Genomic DNA, 16,609 nt, shown 5'->3' with positions numbered 1-16,609 from the left:
CGATTTTTTTTTAATTTTATTTTTTACGTTCACACGGACATGTGACCCGGAAGCAGAAAGTGTTCACTAGTAAGTAAGGTTGATATCCCAGCAAGCCGGTGATCAGAATTTCTCTTTTCAGCCATCTTGGATCTGAAGCCCTGACACAGTGAGTGTTTCTGTTAACAATCCACCGGCATCTTACTGTTTATATTGTACAAAAGTGTCCAATGTACAACTTTGTGAAAGCTGTCGTGTCGGGGGAACGTTAGAGTTACCTTATTTTGGGCTTTCTGTCGTTTGTTTGCTGTATAACGGCTGAAGTGAAATGTGTGCTAGTTCAAAATGGGGGCAAATCGACTGCTTCCATGACGCCTCGCTTTCAAGATATTATTTAAACTGGTGATATTGTCACGTTCGTTAACGCCAAGTATTTTCTGTACAGTCGGAAAGTTGGTAAAACGTTACATTGACTATTTTATGGACTAGTTATCGTGTGGTCTAACTACAGAGTTGCTCAACAACCGGGCATTGTCAGTTCTAGCTAGTCAGCTACATGGTTATAGTTGTGCGAATACGTCAAGTGGTTTATTCCATAATTTCAGATAACAGACCGTGAACTAGTCTGTGTATAGAGAAATGTTGGAATGTTGACACATTTTGTATCTAACAAGACTGCACAGAATTATATTTGTACGACTATAGTTAATTACTAAAAGATTTGTCATGCAGCCAGATTGCGAAGTATGTTGTATCCTCACATGTGAGTAACGTTACCGTGTGGCCAGCTAAACTCTGCTAGCTAACTTAGATTATAGCTTTGATCTCGAGTCGCGTATAAACCTTTTACAGATTCAAAGAAACTACAGACTAGTTTGCCCGTAGTTTCAAAACATATTTTGTAAACCAAACCGTATTTGTAACGTTAGTTGCCCAGGAGCCATGATTAGCCAGCATGTCAGATGGCTAACGTTAGTCACTACCCATATAGCTAAGTTGTCGTCCGTATGCGTTGGTCACTTTATAGAAACTGTCTCTTTAGTTCCATTCCGTCCATAAACCGCTGTGTAAAATTGAATGTATACACTTACGAATTTAATAACCCATCCACGTGTTGTTGGATACTATTTGCATTCGCGGTTTGCTTCACGTCGACCTTGTTTCAAAACTTGCCCGTTGTGTGCGTGCCTACGGTGGCTAAGTATATTTAAAGTAACGTTCGGTTGTCAAAGTAATGAAAAGAGCGGAAGTAGTGCTTCTGCTGTCCTTTTTGAAACCATCGTAGTAAAACATTTTCAGGACCAGGTGGTCCTGAAAGAATCGACGTTATGCGTTACTTGGCAGACTTGGAGAGGCGTATGCTCTGAAGTTTCCAGTTTTTCCCGTCTAAAATTTGCAGTGTCTGGAAGTGACGTACACCAAGTGCAATGCTAAGTAGAATAGCCATATCGCAAAAATAATTTTGCTTGTCCTCTTGCGGTCCTTGTCTACAGATATGCCTGGTGAAGCCACGGAGACCGTTCCGGCCATGGAACAGGAGATGCAGCAGCCGCAGGGGGAGACTGGTTCGTATGCCTTCGCACTCGCTCAAATCCCTCCCTACAGACGGTTAAACAAAGCGCACATGGGGTCCTGGAGCCTCATCGACAGTTTCTATTTTGGCCTTTGAATAGTTTTTTTTCAGACACGAAATGGCTTTGTCCCATGAAACTAATAAGCTTTTTTCATTGATATGCAGGCTGTATTGATTTTCCCCCTTTAAGCTAGTCACTACCTTGGATTTGAATTGGTCATTATATTTTGACACCTGACTGAAGCAGCTGCCTCGCATTTCCCCAATTTGCACTTTAGTTGAGTAGTATGTCAGCTGTTTCTACAGTTGGTAGTGGGGGTGGGGGTGTCCAGCATGGGCTTGGTTGATGACCTTAAAATGTGTAAGTGAGTAGATTTGAGGGGGAAAAGGAATGATCACCCTTTTTAAACAAGATTTCAAGGTCTTTAAAATGCCTGTCTTAAGGTTGTCCAGGACCCCCCTACATGCACGCACACACAGTTGCCTGCACTGAGTGTTTCACTGTGGTCATGGGTGTGTGACACATTGGGACTAACTTATTTTGACTGGTTCTTTTTGCATGAAACTCAAAACTTGTAAACACTCCTCTTGCATGTATTGTTAGTGTGTGATCTAACACTGACATGAAGGACAAGCATTGATCAGTATTGCTAAGCAAACCTTTTTGTAGTGTTGGTAAAGATCTGTTGTCTTGGATTGTTTGTTTGAACTTAGTGATAATTGTGCTGAAGGATTCGAAATAACATTCAGGCATTTGTGATACAAATAATGGCAACTTCAGATATAAAAGATGTGGTATCTTGGGTAATGGTAATGTAATTTGTATGTTACAGACGTATAATTTAATTGTTAATGTAGAGTTAAAAGCTAGAGGTTCTGATTGGTCTGAGTTGTTTCTTGCACCTTGTGTCGGGATTCTGAATTTGTTAGATGTGTGGAAGTCTATTTGCTGGTCAATGTTTTTGGGTTGCTTTGGTGGGGTGGGGGGAAGGGGCGAAGCACACACTCAATTTTGTCATTTGAAATAAAAGCGTGTCCTCCCTTCTTTAATCGCTGTCACTGGCTATTTGACGTTGTGCATGGCCAGTATCAATTTCCTTTTCTCTCTTCATTTCTGTAGTCCTAATTACATTTGTAGAATCTTATGGATGCTGTAATCTCTCCTTCAGTGTTCTCTCAAACTCAGGGTTCAGGTGTCCTGTCCCGGGAGAGGGGGGGTGGTTTGGGGGAATGCACTTATCCGGGGCACTGCATGACCTTTGGGGCTCTGGGCACTGTATTTGGGTTCACATGCATACACCCCATTGCTTCACTGGTAAAAATCCACCAGACTAAGCAGGAGAAATAAGACTCCCCTTTGCAGTAGTCACAATTCCCAAGCGAAGCTCAAAGTTCATTTTCTTGTGTGCGGCGGAGAAGAGGAATATTTCAATAAGCTCTGCATGGGGAGTCTTATCCGTTAACCACGTTCGTGGGCATGTGGTGGTCACCAGGGCACTCTGAACCTTTAATTTAACGCACTACACACTTTTGTGAGTCTGAAATTTGCACTGTACATGGTATCTGAAGATTCTTGCATATCATGAATCAAATAATTGACTTTGTATTCTCCAAATGTTTTCATACTCTTTATTAATGTAAAGAGAAGAAAATGCAAGTGCAATCTTTCAGTTTCTTTTTAAGTATTAAAGTAATTCCTGATTGATGCTACCAACACTACACAGAGCAATGTTATGCTTATGTTGCCAGCAGTTGAAGTTCTGCAGAAATATAGTTCTGCTGTCTGTTCCTTGCAACTTCCTTCAATACTAAATAGATTCTTCCTGCAGTTCTCTTCTCAGGAAGGTTTTTGATTGGGTAAGCTGTGCTGAAACATCATGTGAGATTGGATAGGAAAGTTTAGCTTTTTTTTTCATTTGGTCTGCTTTCTTACAGCTTTGCATCAAACATGCAATGAATGCAGCTGATGTGAATGTATTTGGGTAATTCTATGTCTACTCGACACACCTTTGTACTGCATTGTCACAATTTGAACTATTTGGCATGCAGATCAGGCTTTATTAAAAAAAAAAAAAAACAACCAAAAAAAAAAAACCCTCAATCTGAAGTTATTGTTGTAGTATGAATTTGTGCGATTAGCATAAAGTTTGCTCGCTCCTGCTCCATGAAGTAGGTTTCTACTGGATTTATTTGACCTGTATTGTTGTATATTTCATGAGTAAATACGACTATAATGGAAGATTCAAAAGTTTCTGAAATCTTTACAATTGGAACCTAATCCAGGTTTCCATTTTGAAGATGGATATTCTTGATGGCATGATGTTCATAAATATAGTTCTTGAGATGAGCAGTTTTGTAGAATGTATATGGTTGCTATGTAGTGTTGGTAGTATAAACATTTTGTGAATCTTTGATATTTATTGCACATGTGGATTTAATCTTAAATCATATTTTGAGTGTGAATACAATTGGAGACTACAGTTTTCATAACCATTGGTGCATAGACTCCTTCAGTGCACTGCACAACAATTGAAGAGGGCTACCAGGGGAAACCCATGCTGCCATTGACAACTTCAGTTACTAAACGCAGCAAAAGGTTTAGAACTGTCAATGTTTAGATGCCTGTGATTTTGAGCTGGTCTATATGGGAATGCCCTGCCTGCTCTTAGTTTGGAGTCAATTTAAGTCTCCTAGATAAATGTGGATGAAACGGGGTGACAATGATGCTCAAGACTTAAGTAGCCCTCAACGATTTTGTTTCATAGAATCAAAACTCTTCTAATCTGCGTTTAGGAAAAACATGAATTTGCCACCTTCCTGTTGCATATGAGATGTTGTTTTTGACTGCACAATGTCAGAACTGCAACTCTTGCTACTGGAATGTCTAATTTCTTCCTCTGGTCATTCAGAAGGGCACGTTTTGATTTTATGCCACAAAGGCCGTCCTTTTATGTGAAGTCAGCTTTTGCTGATGTTCCTGTTACCCCCCTCCTCCCCTCCTACTTTCCTCCCTTCCACCCAGCTTCGGGGGACTTGGGGGCATCTGTCTCCCTGGCAGCATCAGTGCCTGAAGCAGTCAAGGTGATCGCTACAGATAGGCCTGCGGGGGCTGCTGAAATCGCCAAAGGGGAACTGGGTTCAATTGGAGCGCAGAACACTGGTCCTTTAGAAAGCAACAGCAATGAGGATGGGAAGGGCAGCCTGGAAGTTCCAATTGTGGAGCCTACGGAGAACCTAAATGGAGAAGTGATGGCTGTGGATTCTGAACAGGATGAAGTGCAAGTGGAAGCTGTTGGTGCAGACACTATTACTGCTGAGATCATTGATGTTGCCACCCAAGACCCTGTGCCCACTTTTGAAGAACAAGACCCTGTGGGCACCCCAGAAGTGCCAGTCCTTGACCAAATGACTACTACAGAAGAAACTGTCCAAGCATCTGTGGCCCCCACGGATAATCAAGTTGTCATAGAACCAGTCGGAACCACCGATGATCAGGCTGCCGCAGAACCAGTGTCTACTACAAAAGAAGTCCTAGAATCTGTGGCTATTGCTGATGACCAAGCTATCCAAGAAACAGTTCCTCCTGTTGTAGAACCTGCTATTCAGGCATCACCACCAGAAGAACCAGCTTCTGCTGAAGCACCTGGTCCTGAAGAGCCAATGAATCCTGAAGCGGCTGTTACTGCCACTGAAGATGCAGCAGTTCAAGAATCCATTGCTGCAGTGGAATCCCCTGTGGTTGTTGCTGAAGAATCTACTACTCAAGAGTGCCTGGCTTCATTGGAAGAATCTGTTGCTGAAGAACCTGTAATTGTCTCTGAAGAATCTGGTCTTGAAAAAGAAGCCAAAGTGACCACAGAACCTGCCACTCAAGAATTTGCAGTTGTTACTGAAGAATCAGCCACTGAAGAATCTGTAACGATCACCAAAGAATCAGCTTCCGAAGAATTTGTTGTAGTTGAAGAATCTGCTGTTGTCACAGAAGAGACATCCATTCCAGAAGCAGTAGTCATCACTGAGGATTCATCTGCCCCCAGTACGCTTTTAGAAGATTCAGCGGATAAGGCAATGATTACGCCTGAGGCCATCAGTGCAGAACCTGGCCTGCCTACTGCTGAGATTGTCACAGCTGGTGAGGACTTGGAGCCAGTTGGCCTGGAAAAGTCTTCAGAACAAAGTGTTGAACCCAGTCCTGAAGTGGCTAAGTCAGTGTGTACAACTACAGAAGTAGATTTGGAGCCTACCAATGTTTGCATTGAAGAGGTAACCCAAAATGAAGTCGCCATACAGAGTGAAGAGTCCATTGCCACCTTATCTAATGAAGGTGTCCAGACTGAGGTGTCTTCTGGTCGTGCAGACCGGTCCCTTGCAGCCCGGAAGCCTTCAGGTGGGTTATTCCGTTTGAAATCTTTGGGCAGTTTTCCGTATTGGAGCAGCTCCCTTTCTGATTTCTTTGTCCTGGAAAAACTTAAGATGCTTTTTACATCATAATGCAAGGCAGGATATTTCTCCACCATTTGCGTTGATCATTGAGTCATTGGTTTGGACTCCCAAAAATCAGCACTTGGTTTATGCCTTTTGTGTTAAGATATTGTTGACCTGTAAATTTGTATTTTTTATTTTTTATTTTTATTTTTTTGGTCAAACAAAGTCGAAGCATCTGAGTAGGGTCAAAAGGGAGCTGCCTCATGTAGCAAACTGCAAGTAACCTGTGCGTCTGTCTGTTTATGTGGGGTTTGTTTTTTTTTGTTTTTTGTTTTTTTTTCTCCTCCCTTCTCTCCCTTGAATACAAATGTGTTGTAACTGACAAAATGTTTTAAGGTTTACTAAATCTTTAACTACCTTTCATGTTAAGCACATCTGGCAAGCTTGACGTTCGCAGTAGCACTATGTACTGTCATTGCTCTCTGGGCAAAGCCCTTGTTCAAGTAGGCAGTCTGCGCTTCCCTGCTTTACTTCAGAAGTGCTTCTGCTTGCCTTGCTGTTTGTCACGTAACCTATATGTGCTATGAAATTTCCGTCGGTGTCTTTTGGAGACCGTTCCTTGTGCGTCAATTGGTTTTGCTCCCTCTGCTAACCCTTCTGGTTCCTGTGAGCAAAATAAAGGGATGACTATCTTGTGCGTCTTGATAGGATCTGTTAATGCCATCACAATTTGGCTTTTGTGATCCGTTGAATGGAAGGCCTTCTGTTGTCTAGCATTACCCCTCTTAATGGCAGGAGTTAGTAGTGATGGAGAAAGGTTCCAGCATTTCTCAGTGGCCACATTTGCAGGCACATCATTATTCTGATCTTATTTGGAAAATTTCAAGTATTCTGGTTATGATGTATCCCATGTAAACGTGTGTAAAACAAAATGTGAAATCTGAATGAAGTCACTGATGCTGAATAATCCAAATGCTTTATTCTGTTTAACTTGCCAGCTACTGTGAAAAATGATGTTGCGGCAAGCTAGACTGAAATCTCGTCATAAATGGGATGGAAGATGGGAAGTCTAGTCATAGTTCACTTATGTGGACTGCCACAGGCAAAATAAAAGAATGCAATTAATTGCATTAGTCATGAATCAATTAATTAGTTGCAGCCTTTATTTTATGATGAGACTATGGTTTACACGCAGTGAATTTTAAATGCTCCATGCACCTGGAAGAATTTCTATAATGTAATCCTTTGTAGGAATGTAAACTGAATATTTAACTAGGTATACAGTAATTGGGTTATTCCTCATGATGTGTGTAAATTCACGAGTGAAAAATACTGTTAGTAAACTATTTCCTTCAATAACCTGTATTTGCAAAATTGACCATCTTCAGCCTGTAGATGTAGAACTCATTTGTAATGTGGTTCATGTAACCATGGTCGTTGTGACAGGACCTTTGGTGCTTGAAATGAGGAGTGTGTTTTTTATTTTATTTCCTAACTTGTAATGCATGATAAAAAGCACAACAACATTTGGAACATCTGAACATGGATTGTTCTTGATCATCTTAACTTGTAAAGGTGCATAATGTACATAGTGTTGTAACATTGACATGCATTTGCTACAAACGGCTTTCCAGCTTTGTTTTTACTAAAGTGATATTGTGAAATTCTCAGTTAATGCGCCATGGTGCATGTACAATATATGTTTTCTTTGTAATTTGATCCTTTTAGATGCAAGCTTATTGCTTTGTTTATGTTTCATTTAGAATTTCAGCATTAAGTGTTTGATATTCAGATTAATTTCTGCCTATACCCTAATTATAAATTTCAACTTGCTGATATTGATGTCTGATTGGTTACTTTTGTGTTGTCATGTTGAGTTTTTGGGATTGAGTTTGTCTGCTTAATTGTAGGAGTGCCATTGGACCCAGAATGATTGTTTGCTTCACTTTCTAGAAGGTGTAGTCCTGGGATTACCATCCTTCATGCTTCACTGCAAAAGTGGACTTTGTTATAGTCTTGTCAAGATGTGGCTGGAAGACTCTCTGGAATGATCTGGTGTTCAGTTCCCCTTGCTATAGAGCTTGGCATGCTCCCTCACCGTTGTCAAGGTGTAGTGTGGATATACAAATGGTTTGTTAATGCAGCATCCACCCTCTTTAAATCTGTTGGTAAACTGGTATCTGCCTCTTTATGGTATTGTAACAACTCTTAGGTACTGCTGATCTCTGCTTATGAAGTGTGTTCTGTGTGGTGTTCTGAATATTTACCTGAATTTTCCCTCAATGCGTGCCAGGTTTAGTCTTTGGAGTATGTTGTGTGTGGCATGTTAACACAAGGTTTTGGATGAATTGCTTTGATATAAGACCTATTTGAAAGCTAAGTTACTTGCTTGCCATTTAATCTCTCTGGTGTGGAGTAGCATTGCAAGTGTTAACTGGTTTTGTGACACTTGTATGTGATGGTGTCAATCCTCTGAATCATTCAGCTCCAGCTCCTCCTGTGGTAGCCGCTGCAGAAAAGTCAGGTAGATGCTTAACATGTCCTGTCAATCCCAGTTCTATGAATCAACCTGCCCTTTCCCCCAAAACGTTTTAGGTTGCTTTTTTTTGTTCAAGCTGGGCTTTTTTTTATTATGTCTCTTTAATTTTGGTTGAAATATGCCTTAGTTTCCCTGCTCAGCCTGAACAAAAATGGATGAATCCATAGGGGGTTCCCCGAGTGCCTGGTCGGGGTATACCCCCAGACCTAATTCACGAATTTAACCCTTAGTGTGCAGTGATGCCTTAACCCTTACTAGAGTACAGTTAGTAATTTTGTAAATTGAGCTTTCTATGGCTTTACTTCACTCCTGCTCTTGGCTGGTGGTGGTCTGGAAAAAGTCTCTACAGCATATTCACTAACGCATGCCTTTGAGTATTAGAAAGGGCTCCTTCATACAATCAACTTCCCTCCTAAGCGACACTGGCTTGGATGCTGGTTACAGATGTTCAGTGCCATTTTTATGACTTGTTTGTTCAAAGCATGTAGGCGGGTCACATTGTTCAATTTGAATCTAACAATAGTATTCAACGGATTATTCTATTAACCCCCCACCTTGTGTGTGCTGATCTACACGCATGGTTTGAGCCCTCTATTCCTTTGTTACCATTATCTTAAATCTGAAACTGAAACCCTCTATTTTCCTCAGCAATTCCTCCTACTGCTTCCAAGATGCTTTCCTCTACTCCTCCAAACTCTACAGCTGCTAGTGCCTCTCCTGTGTCTAAAACTAAAGAATCTAAGGGTGGCCCCAAGCTGTCGTCCTCTCCTCTCTCCATCTCCAGCCCTGTGCCTGTTGCCACCAAGCGGCAATCTTCATCAGCTTCTGCCTCCTCCCCAAAGTCCTCTTCCCTCCCTCGCTCCCCAAAGTCATTCTCCTCCTCTCCTCATTCCCCCTCCTCTCCCAAATCCTTCACTTCCATCCCTCGCTCCACTCCTCCCTGTTCCCCCCTGGCTTCTCCCTTGACGCCTCCCCAGGGTTGCTTTTCGGCTCCTGGTCAGGGGGAGAGGTCCAGCCCTCAGCCCAAAGTGGTCAAAGCTGGTGAGCGTAAGAAAGCCAAGAGGAGTGCCAAAGCACCCCAGCCTGCCAAAGCTGCCCCATCTGCTGTGCCAGCTGATGTCCTGCTCCTGGCTGGCCCTGCATCTGGAGCACCCTCTGCCTCCAAGAAAGTGCATGAGGCACCAGCTAAGGAAACAGTCCTGCCCCCGTCTCCTGTAGCTGACATCCCTGTTCCAGCTCAAATCCCTGCTGCCCCACTGTCTCTAACAAAAACCAAACCGGTCCCACACAAAGCGGACATCAGTGTCCCAGCACCTGGAAAAGATGTAGCTACCTCGGAAATGGTTGAGGTCAAGCCAGTTGAGGCCAAGCCCGTCGCGACGGAAAAGGTTGAGGCCAAGCCCGTCGCGACGGAAAAGGTTGAGGCCAAGCCCGTCGCGACGGAGAAGGTTGAGGCCAAGCCCGTCGCGACGGAAAAGGTTGAGGCCAAGCCCGTCGCGACGGAAAAGGTTGAGGCCAAGCCCGTCGCGACGGAGAAGGTTGAGGCCAAGCCCGTCGCGACGGAGAAGGTTGAGGCCAAGCCCGTCGCGACGGAGAAGGTTGAGGCCAAGCCCGTCGCGACGGAGAAGGTTGAGGCCAAGCCCGTCGCGGCGGAGAAGGTTGAGGCCAAGCCCGTCGCGACGGAGAAGGTTGAGGCCAAGCCCGTCGCGGCGGAGAAGGTTGAGGCCAAGCCCGTCGCGGCGGAGAAGGTTGAGGCCAAGCCCGTCGCGGCGGAGAAGGTTGAGGCCAAGCCCGTCGCGGCGGAGAAGGTTGAGGCCAAGCCCGTCGCGGCGGAGAAGGTTGAGGCCAAGCCCGTCGCGGCGGAGAAGGTTGAGGCCAAGCCCGTCGCGGCGGAGAAGGTTGAGGCCAAGCCCGTCGCGGCGGAGAAGGTTGAGGCCAAGCCCGTCGCGGCGGAGAAGGTTGAGGCCAAGCCCGTCGCGGCGGAGAAGGTTGAGGCCAAGCCCGTCGCGGCGGAGAAGGTTGAGGCCAAGCCCGTCGCGGCGGAAAAGGTTGAGGCCAAGCCCGTCGCGGCGGAGAAGGTTGAGGCCAAGCCCGTCGCTGCTGCCCCTACTAAACCAGATGTGTCCCTCTCTTCCAAGAGCCCTGCCAATTCCTTCACTGTGATGTCTGTGCCTGCTGCTCGTGCTCCCTTGTCTTTTGCTGCTGCTGTTGCTCAAGGTCTCCCTGCAAGCCCCAAAGTAGAGCAAGAGCCAATGCCACAACCAGTCTCTGAGACTGCTAAAGCCTTGCCATCACCCAGAGATATGCATGTTGTCCAACCAGAGGTGGTCAAGTCACCCACTCAGGGAGAGTCCGTTCCCATGACTCCTGTGATCACTCCTGCCATTACTAACCAGTCTGCTAAGCCTTCTCCACCTTCATCTGCTGTAGAAAATGCTCCACCTTCAATCGCCCCTCCTTCCCTTCCCCTCTCAGTTCCCACCCCAGCTGCTGCTCCCATTGTAACGCCGCCTCCCAAGGCTGCCACCCCAGCTGCTGCCCCACCCCTAGCTCTAGAGGAGGAGGATGACGAATTGCCCCCCCTCATTCCCCCAGAGCAGCTGGTCAGCATGCCCGTTTTCCCCCGCCCTGTCATAGTGGAGACTACCCTGAAAAAAGACCCCGTTGCCACTGCACCTCCAGTTACCCCCAAACCCACCCCCCTTCCAACCCCTGCTGCTGTACCCTCAGCGGTGCCTCTCTCCATTCCCCAACCTGCTCCTGCTCCTGCTCCTACTCCAGCCCCTCCAAAGCCAGAGCCTGTGATGAAGAACGACAAGGGTATCCGTCCTGCCATTTGGTTTGGTCCTGCATGCCCCAAGACACCAGTGCACCATCAGTTTTATTCATGGGGAAAGGCTGCCAATTTCTGCATTCCCTAAGCTTGCCATAAATGTTTTGTAGCTAGTCTATCATACACATGGTTTAAAATGCCATGTTACAGATGATTGGTCTTTCTATTTGGATGCAATGGTTAGGCAGTTACCAGAATGGTTCTTCAATTTGCATTAATGTGCTCTTTGGTAAACCGTCCTGTTTTAGTTTTTCTGGGCACTTAATCTATTGAAATTCAGCTTGTGATCATATAGTTTAAGGCCACCTGATTGTTAATGGATTAAATGTGAGGATATGTCCCAACTTGTCCAGCTGTGATACCGAATGCTGCAATGAAAGGTGACCGGTTGGGCAGTGTTTGTCCTGCAGTGTAAATGCAATGGCTGGTGTAACAGTAGCTGCTGTAGTGTATGACATGCCTCCGTCACCACCACCACGTCATTAAGAATATTCTTGTAGGCACTCTCCATTCCTTGGGTAGCCATGTAGTGTTGAGGATTCATCATTCAAATAAGGCAAAGCATTTGTTGATATAATTTCAGTGTACCACCAAATATAAAATTGACCTTTAAAACCTTACTCCTTCACCTTGTAATGTAGCTTGCCATTTATAAATTTGTCGTCTGTGTGAGCAACATTGTCAGTTGAACGTGTGGGATTAAGATGTCACAGGAAATGAGTCCTGTGGTAACTGCTCAACTTAGATTGTGGATTGTGGAAGACTGGACATTTTGATTGAGCTGGTGAATTTTACCACCAGTCATGATGGTTGCTGAATGTGTGTGAATGATCTCAGTAAAATGGTATCAATTTTCATTTAATGAAATGAAAATTGCACTGGTTTGTTACGTGTCTGGATTTAATATTATATGTATTATTGTGGGGCGACATGGCTCATGGCTCAGACATGGCTCAGGCAGTAAGAACAGTTGTCTGGCATTCGGAGGGTTGCCGGTTCGAGCCCCCGCCCGGGCTGTGTCGAACTGTCCCTGAGCAAGACGCCTAACCCCCAAATGCTCCTGACGAGCTGGTCGGTGCCTTGCATGGCAGCCACTCGCTGTCGGTGTGTGAGTGTGTGTCTGAATGGGTGAATGAGAAGCATCAATTGTACAGCGCTTTGGATAAAGGTGCTATATAAATGCCAACCAAAATGTACATACACACTCTGCCGTTTATTAGGTAGACCTGTACACCCGCTTGTTAATGCAATATTGAATCAGCCGAACATGTGGCCGCAACAAAATGCGTAAAAACATGCAGATGTGATTAAGAGCTTCAGCTGTTGTTCAGACAATGTCAGAATGGGGAAGAAATGGCACAATAGGTAAGATTTTTGTGTTAAATTGTTACAAGACCATTGTAAATCCCTTCCTATCGTTGAAAAAGGCTCACTGACATGTTGACTCGCCCTCTGCCTGTGTTTATAGTCCTTAAATTTGGGTTTCAAAATATGCAGTTGACAGGCCAGCATGTACCAAAATGCCGTATAGCTGTACAATAATTAAAACTCATTGGTTGAAAATTGGTTCTAATTGCCACAGCCAATGGCATTTCAACGTCAGCATGTTCAGAGAACAGGTGGGATAAACAGTGTTGTGGTTTGAAGGTGTTTGTTGCTGCAGTTCCTCACTTGACCATTAGAAGTCCAAAATTACCTCGTACCTTTTAGTGACGTTGACCGTGGATTGATTTTTGGTGCCAGACAGAGGGGGTTTGAGTATCTCAGAAACTGCTGATCTCCTGGGATTTTCACGTACAACAAAGCAAAGGGTCAAAGAGTGAGCTGTTCAGCTCTGCTGTGTTAAGTGTGATTGAGACTGATTCTGCCTTTGCATGGTCTGAATGCGTTTTCTTCGGTGGTTTTTAGGGTCTGGCACGGAGTCAGACAGCGACGAGTCAGTACCAGATCTGGAGGAGCAGGACTCTGCACAAGCACAAACGCAACAGGCCCAGGTATACCCTCTACTGTCTTTGCATTTGTATTCAGCTGAGTGACATGAATTGCAAAGGGGCACTGTCTGGTGTGCACGTCACTCATAGATTTGGCAGGGAGACAGAAAAACCCAACTATCTGAAAATCAGCTGTGGAATGGGAGTTTGTGATCCATAATCACTTGTTTGTGAGGTTTTAGCCCAGATTCTCCTTTATTGTAAGGCAGTAAATAAATATTGAAGGACTTATTTTGAGTTATTAGTCCTCTATGGCTTGTTTCATGTGGATGACTTAATGGCCAATATTCTTCAGCTTGCCGCAGCGGCTGAAATCGACGAAGAACCTGTCAGCAAAGCAAAACAGAGTCGGAGCGAGAAGAAGGCTCGCAAGGTAAGCCCCACCCCCCACCCCCCGTGTTAAAACCCAGCTGTTTCAATTTGTAAAGTAATGAATACATGGATTATGCCACTAATCGCCTCATGTTACCCATCCAATGGAGACATGAAACTGAGACGTAGGTCAAGCCGGAGTTGGTCATTTGTCCTCCTGTGATGATTCTGACAGCATGACTTTCGTTCTTCTGAGCACGCTGAAGTGAACCCTCCTGTTCTGAGGAGGACATGGCCAGATTGCTATGACGTTCAGCACATACTATATTTAGTAGATGGTAGCTGTCAAATTGCCTGGCCATTCCTGTTCTTTGCCAAGAAATTATTCAGGTGAGTAGTGGAACATTGTGGTGACATTACCACACTTTTAGTGCCACCAGCAAACTTTGTGAAGGAATGGAAAAAGGAGGCATAAACGGACGTAAACAATCATGATGTAAAGTTGCTACAAATGAACATATGGCCACTTCGTTTCAGGCAATGTCCAAGCTGGGTCTACGGCAGGTGACGGGAGTTACGAGGGTTACCATCCGCAAGTCCAAAAACATCCTGTTTGTCATCACCAAACCAGATGTCTACAAAAGCCCCGCCTCTGACACATACATAGTCTTTGGAGAGGCAAAGGTGAGGATGACCTACCTGCATGTGGCGATGGTTGGAAATTATGTCCAGTAAACGCAATGTCTAATTATTTGTGTAATGCACACAAAATCGTCAAGCCCATAGGCGGTTTATTAGTCCATATTTTGAAGATTGTTGCCGTCCTTGCCAATTGTTACAATGGTCTTGTAACAGTATAACACTAAAATTATTTCTGTGCATGATTGCCTGGTCCTTCTGTGATGATTGAAACAGTTTGACTTTCGTTCTTCTGAGTCTGATGAAGCCAAACTTTCTGTCCTGAGAAGGAATCCCTCACCCAGGAATGGGTTAAGTCCTTCCTCTGAAATGTCCAGTTTGATGGTTGTAGTGAGCTGTGTTTCTGACCAGTTACTGATACCTGTGTCTCTCGCAGATCGAGGATCTTTCACAGCAAGCCCAGCTGGCAGCAGCAGAGAAGTTCAAGGTGCAGGGAGAAGCCGTTTCAAACATCCAAGAGAACACACAGACGCCCACCGTACAGGAAGAAAGCGAAGAGGAGGAGGTGAGGTTCCCATCTGTTCACACCCGGATGCATTGCTTCTGCCGGTCTTCAGTGCCCTACTGTCCCAAATGACACTTGCTGTCCAGGGTCCAGTGTTAGTCTTTTACTTTTACCCAGATTAGCAAGTTAGTAAGAAATGTACTTGTTCAAATGAACTTAAACTTGCCTATTTGACTTGGCATGACAGGAAAAAACACAAAAAAAACAGCCTCTGCAATGACTATTTAAATTCTGGTTAAATCCGATGCTTAAAGACAAAAATGTAAATTCACGTTCATCTTTATTTGTCCTGTTGCCTTGCTAGCTGTTTCCCATTTGCTGCAATTTCATGGCATGTTGGTCTAAACTCTTCCAGAGGCTCATGCTATTAATGCTTGACTGCAATAATGTTCAATTCTATGATTGGTCATTGGTCTCTGCCTTTTTCATCTACCTCATGCAACTTTGCTTCTGTGCAGGCTTAACATCTACACAGCTAAATGGAGATTTTAATTAACTGAATTGTGAATGGGCCCAGAATAGTCAGTTTCCCCTTCGTTTACTTGCCCTGGGCAAACATTCTGTATTCTATATTTCTTTTACTGCATTTGTTATGAATGCAACTACTGTTTTGGTCCATTAGGAGTGGATAAACTACCTGCACACATTCAGGAAAATGACTACATGCACTAGTGTTTGCAAATAAGACCATTACATGACCTACCAGCAGCTTGGAATGTAATTAATTGCCCAAGCCTAAGAAGACTTGACGCATATATCGAGACCTGTAACTAGCTGACACCAATTTGCTTTAACGCTGAATGCTACTACATACAGTGGCCTCGCTGTAGTTGTCTATGCCAATGAATGGGTTTCATTATGCATTAGGTGGTTCTGCATTGTCTCCAGCGGTTACAGTTTCACATTGATTTGATTCTTCTCGTCCTGACTGGTTCACCTTGTGCTTTGTGCCTTTGAAGGTTGACGAGACCGGGGTGGAAGTAAAGGACATCGAGCTGGTGATGTCACAAGCTAACGTGTCACGGGCGAAGGCTGTACGTGCGCTCAAGAATAACAACAATGACATTGTCAACGCCATTATGGTGAGTCCTGTCCTCAATGCTGAGTCTGTGATACGACTCTTGAATTCAGTTTTTGCCCTTGAAACAGCATGACCTTCCTTATTCTAAAGCAAAATTGACACCAATGGTGAATGGGTGGAGTTTGTGTGCTGATCGATAAACAAGCTTTCCCCCCCCCCTCCCTCTGCAGGAATTGACGATGTGATAGGCCGAAGAACAGAGAAGATGTAATCTGGGGTCTTGCTGTTGATTCTGCACACGTTTGTACCATTTATACCCAGGAGATTAATAAAATTATGGATTGATGAGATGGAACATTCTTTATTCCTTTTCCTTTCATTGCAGAGTTGTTGGTTGTTTTAGATAGGTCTGAGCAGTATTTATTCTAAATAAAGTGATTTTTTTTTCCCCCCCCATGTCCATTTTTGAATTTACCTGAACCAGGAAATGTGTAAATACCTTGGACCAGTTGATCTTCAACACCTGCAATTTGGCTTCTCATGTCCTGGGCAAACATTCTAAAATGCTAATATACTGGCTATGTAGTTAGCAAGGTAACTTGCGCTCTAACCATGGGTTTCCCGCGCTAGGAAACTGAGTTGCTTTAAATGTGGGTATATCACCTGGGCAACATATGCTGCATGGCTAACCTTGCCCAGGGTAAGCTATGTTCAGACTATGTTCAAACCTAT

At 44.3% G+C, this 16,609-nt stretch overlaps 1 protein-coding gene and 2 non-coding genes across 7 annotated transcripts; all 3 read left to right on the top strand.

Annotated features, from left to right (window-relative positions):
• The first annotated feature begins 53 nt into the window (after positions 1-53).
• LOC133138435 (nascent polypeptide-associated complex subunit alpha) lies at positions 54-16,232 on the top strand. Of its 5 annotated transcripts, XM_061257198.1 has the most exons (11): positions 54-148; positions 1,473-1,544; positions 8,463-8,501; positions 9,165-10,174; positions 10,205-11,336; positions 13,258-13,343; positions 13,636-13,713; positions 14,190-14,336; positions 14,728-14,856; positions 15,816-15,938; positions 16,108-16,232. In XM_061257198.1, exons 2-11 carry the CDS (start codon positions 1,475-1,477, stop codon positions 16,120-16,122), a joined length of 2,829 nt encoding a protein of 942 aa, XP_061113182.1. In that variant the 5' UTR covers positions 54-148; positions 1,473-1,474; the 3' UTR covers positions 16,123-16,232. The 5 variants fall into 5 exon arrangements, with proteins under 5 accessions (XP_061113182.1, XP_061113181.1, XP_061113183.1 ...); XM_061257197.1 differs by having other exon boundaries at positions 9,165-11,336; XM_061257199.1 differs by lacking the exon at positions 8,463-8,501 and having other exon boundaries at positions 9,165-11,336.
• On the top strand, positions 13,866-13,941 carry LOC133139757 (small nucleolar RNA SNORD59). Its single transcript, XR_009709919.1, has one exon. It is a non-coding gene; the product is annotated as a small nucleolar RNA SNORD59 (small nucleolar RNA).
• Positions 14,546-14,621, top strand: LOC133139756 (small nucleolar RNA SNORD59). Its single transcript, XR_009709918.1, has one exon. It is a non-coding gene; the product is annotated as a small nucleolar RNA SNORD59 (small nucleolar RNA).
• Positions 16,233-16,609: the final 377 nt, after the last annotated feature.

The sequence above is a fragment of the Conger conger genome, chromosome 10 (assembly GCF_963514075.1).
Source record: "Conger conger chromosome 10, fConCon1.1, whole genome shotgun sequence".
Lineage (NCBI taxonomy): Eukaryota > Metazoa > Chordata > Actinopteri > Anguilliformes > Congridae > Conger > Conger conger.
Note: the sequence above shows the minus strand (reverse complement) of the source record. Positions and strands in the feature narration are given on the sequence as shown.

What these genes read in the sequence shown, in the direction of transcription:
- LOC133138435 (XM_061257197.1), top strand. Translation starts at nt 1,475, where the DNA reads ATGCCTGGTGAAGCCACGGAGACCGTTCCGGCCATGGAACAGGAGATG. An exon ending in GCGAGAAGAAGGCTCGCAAG is followed by an intron (nt 13,714 to 14,189) that starts GTAAGCCCCACC and finishes ACTTCGTTTCAG; the next exon opens with GCAATGTCCAAGCTGGGTCT. An exon ending in TAGTCTTTGGAGAGGCAAAG is followed by an intron (nt 14,337 to 14,727) that starts GTGAGGATGACC and finishes TGTCTCTCGCAG; the next exon opens with ATCGAGGATCTTTCACAGCA.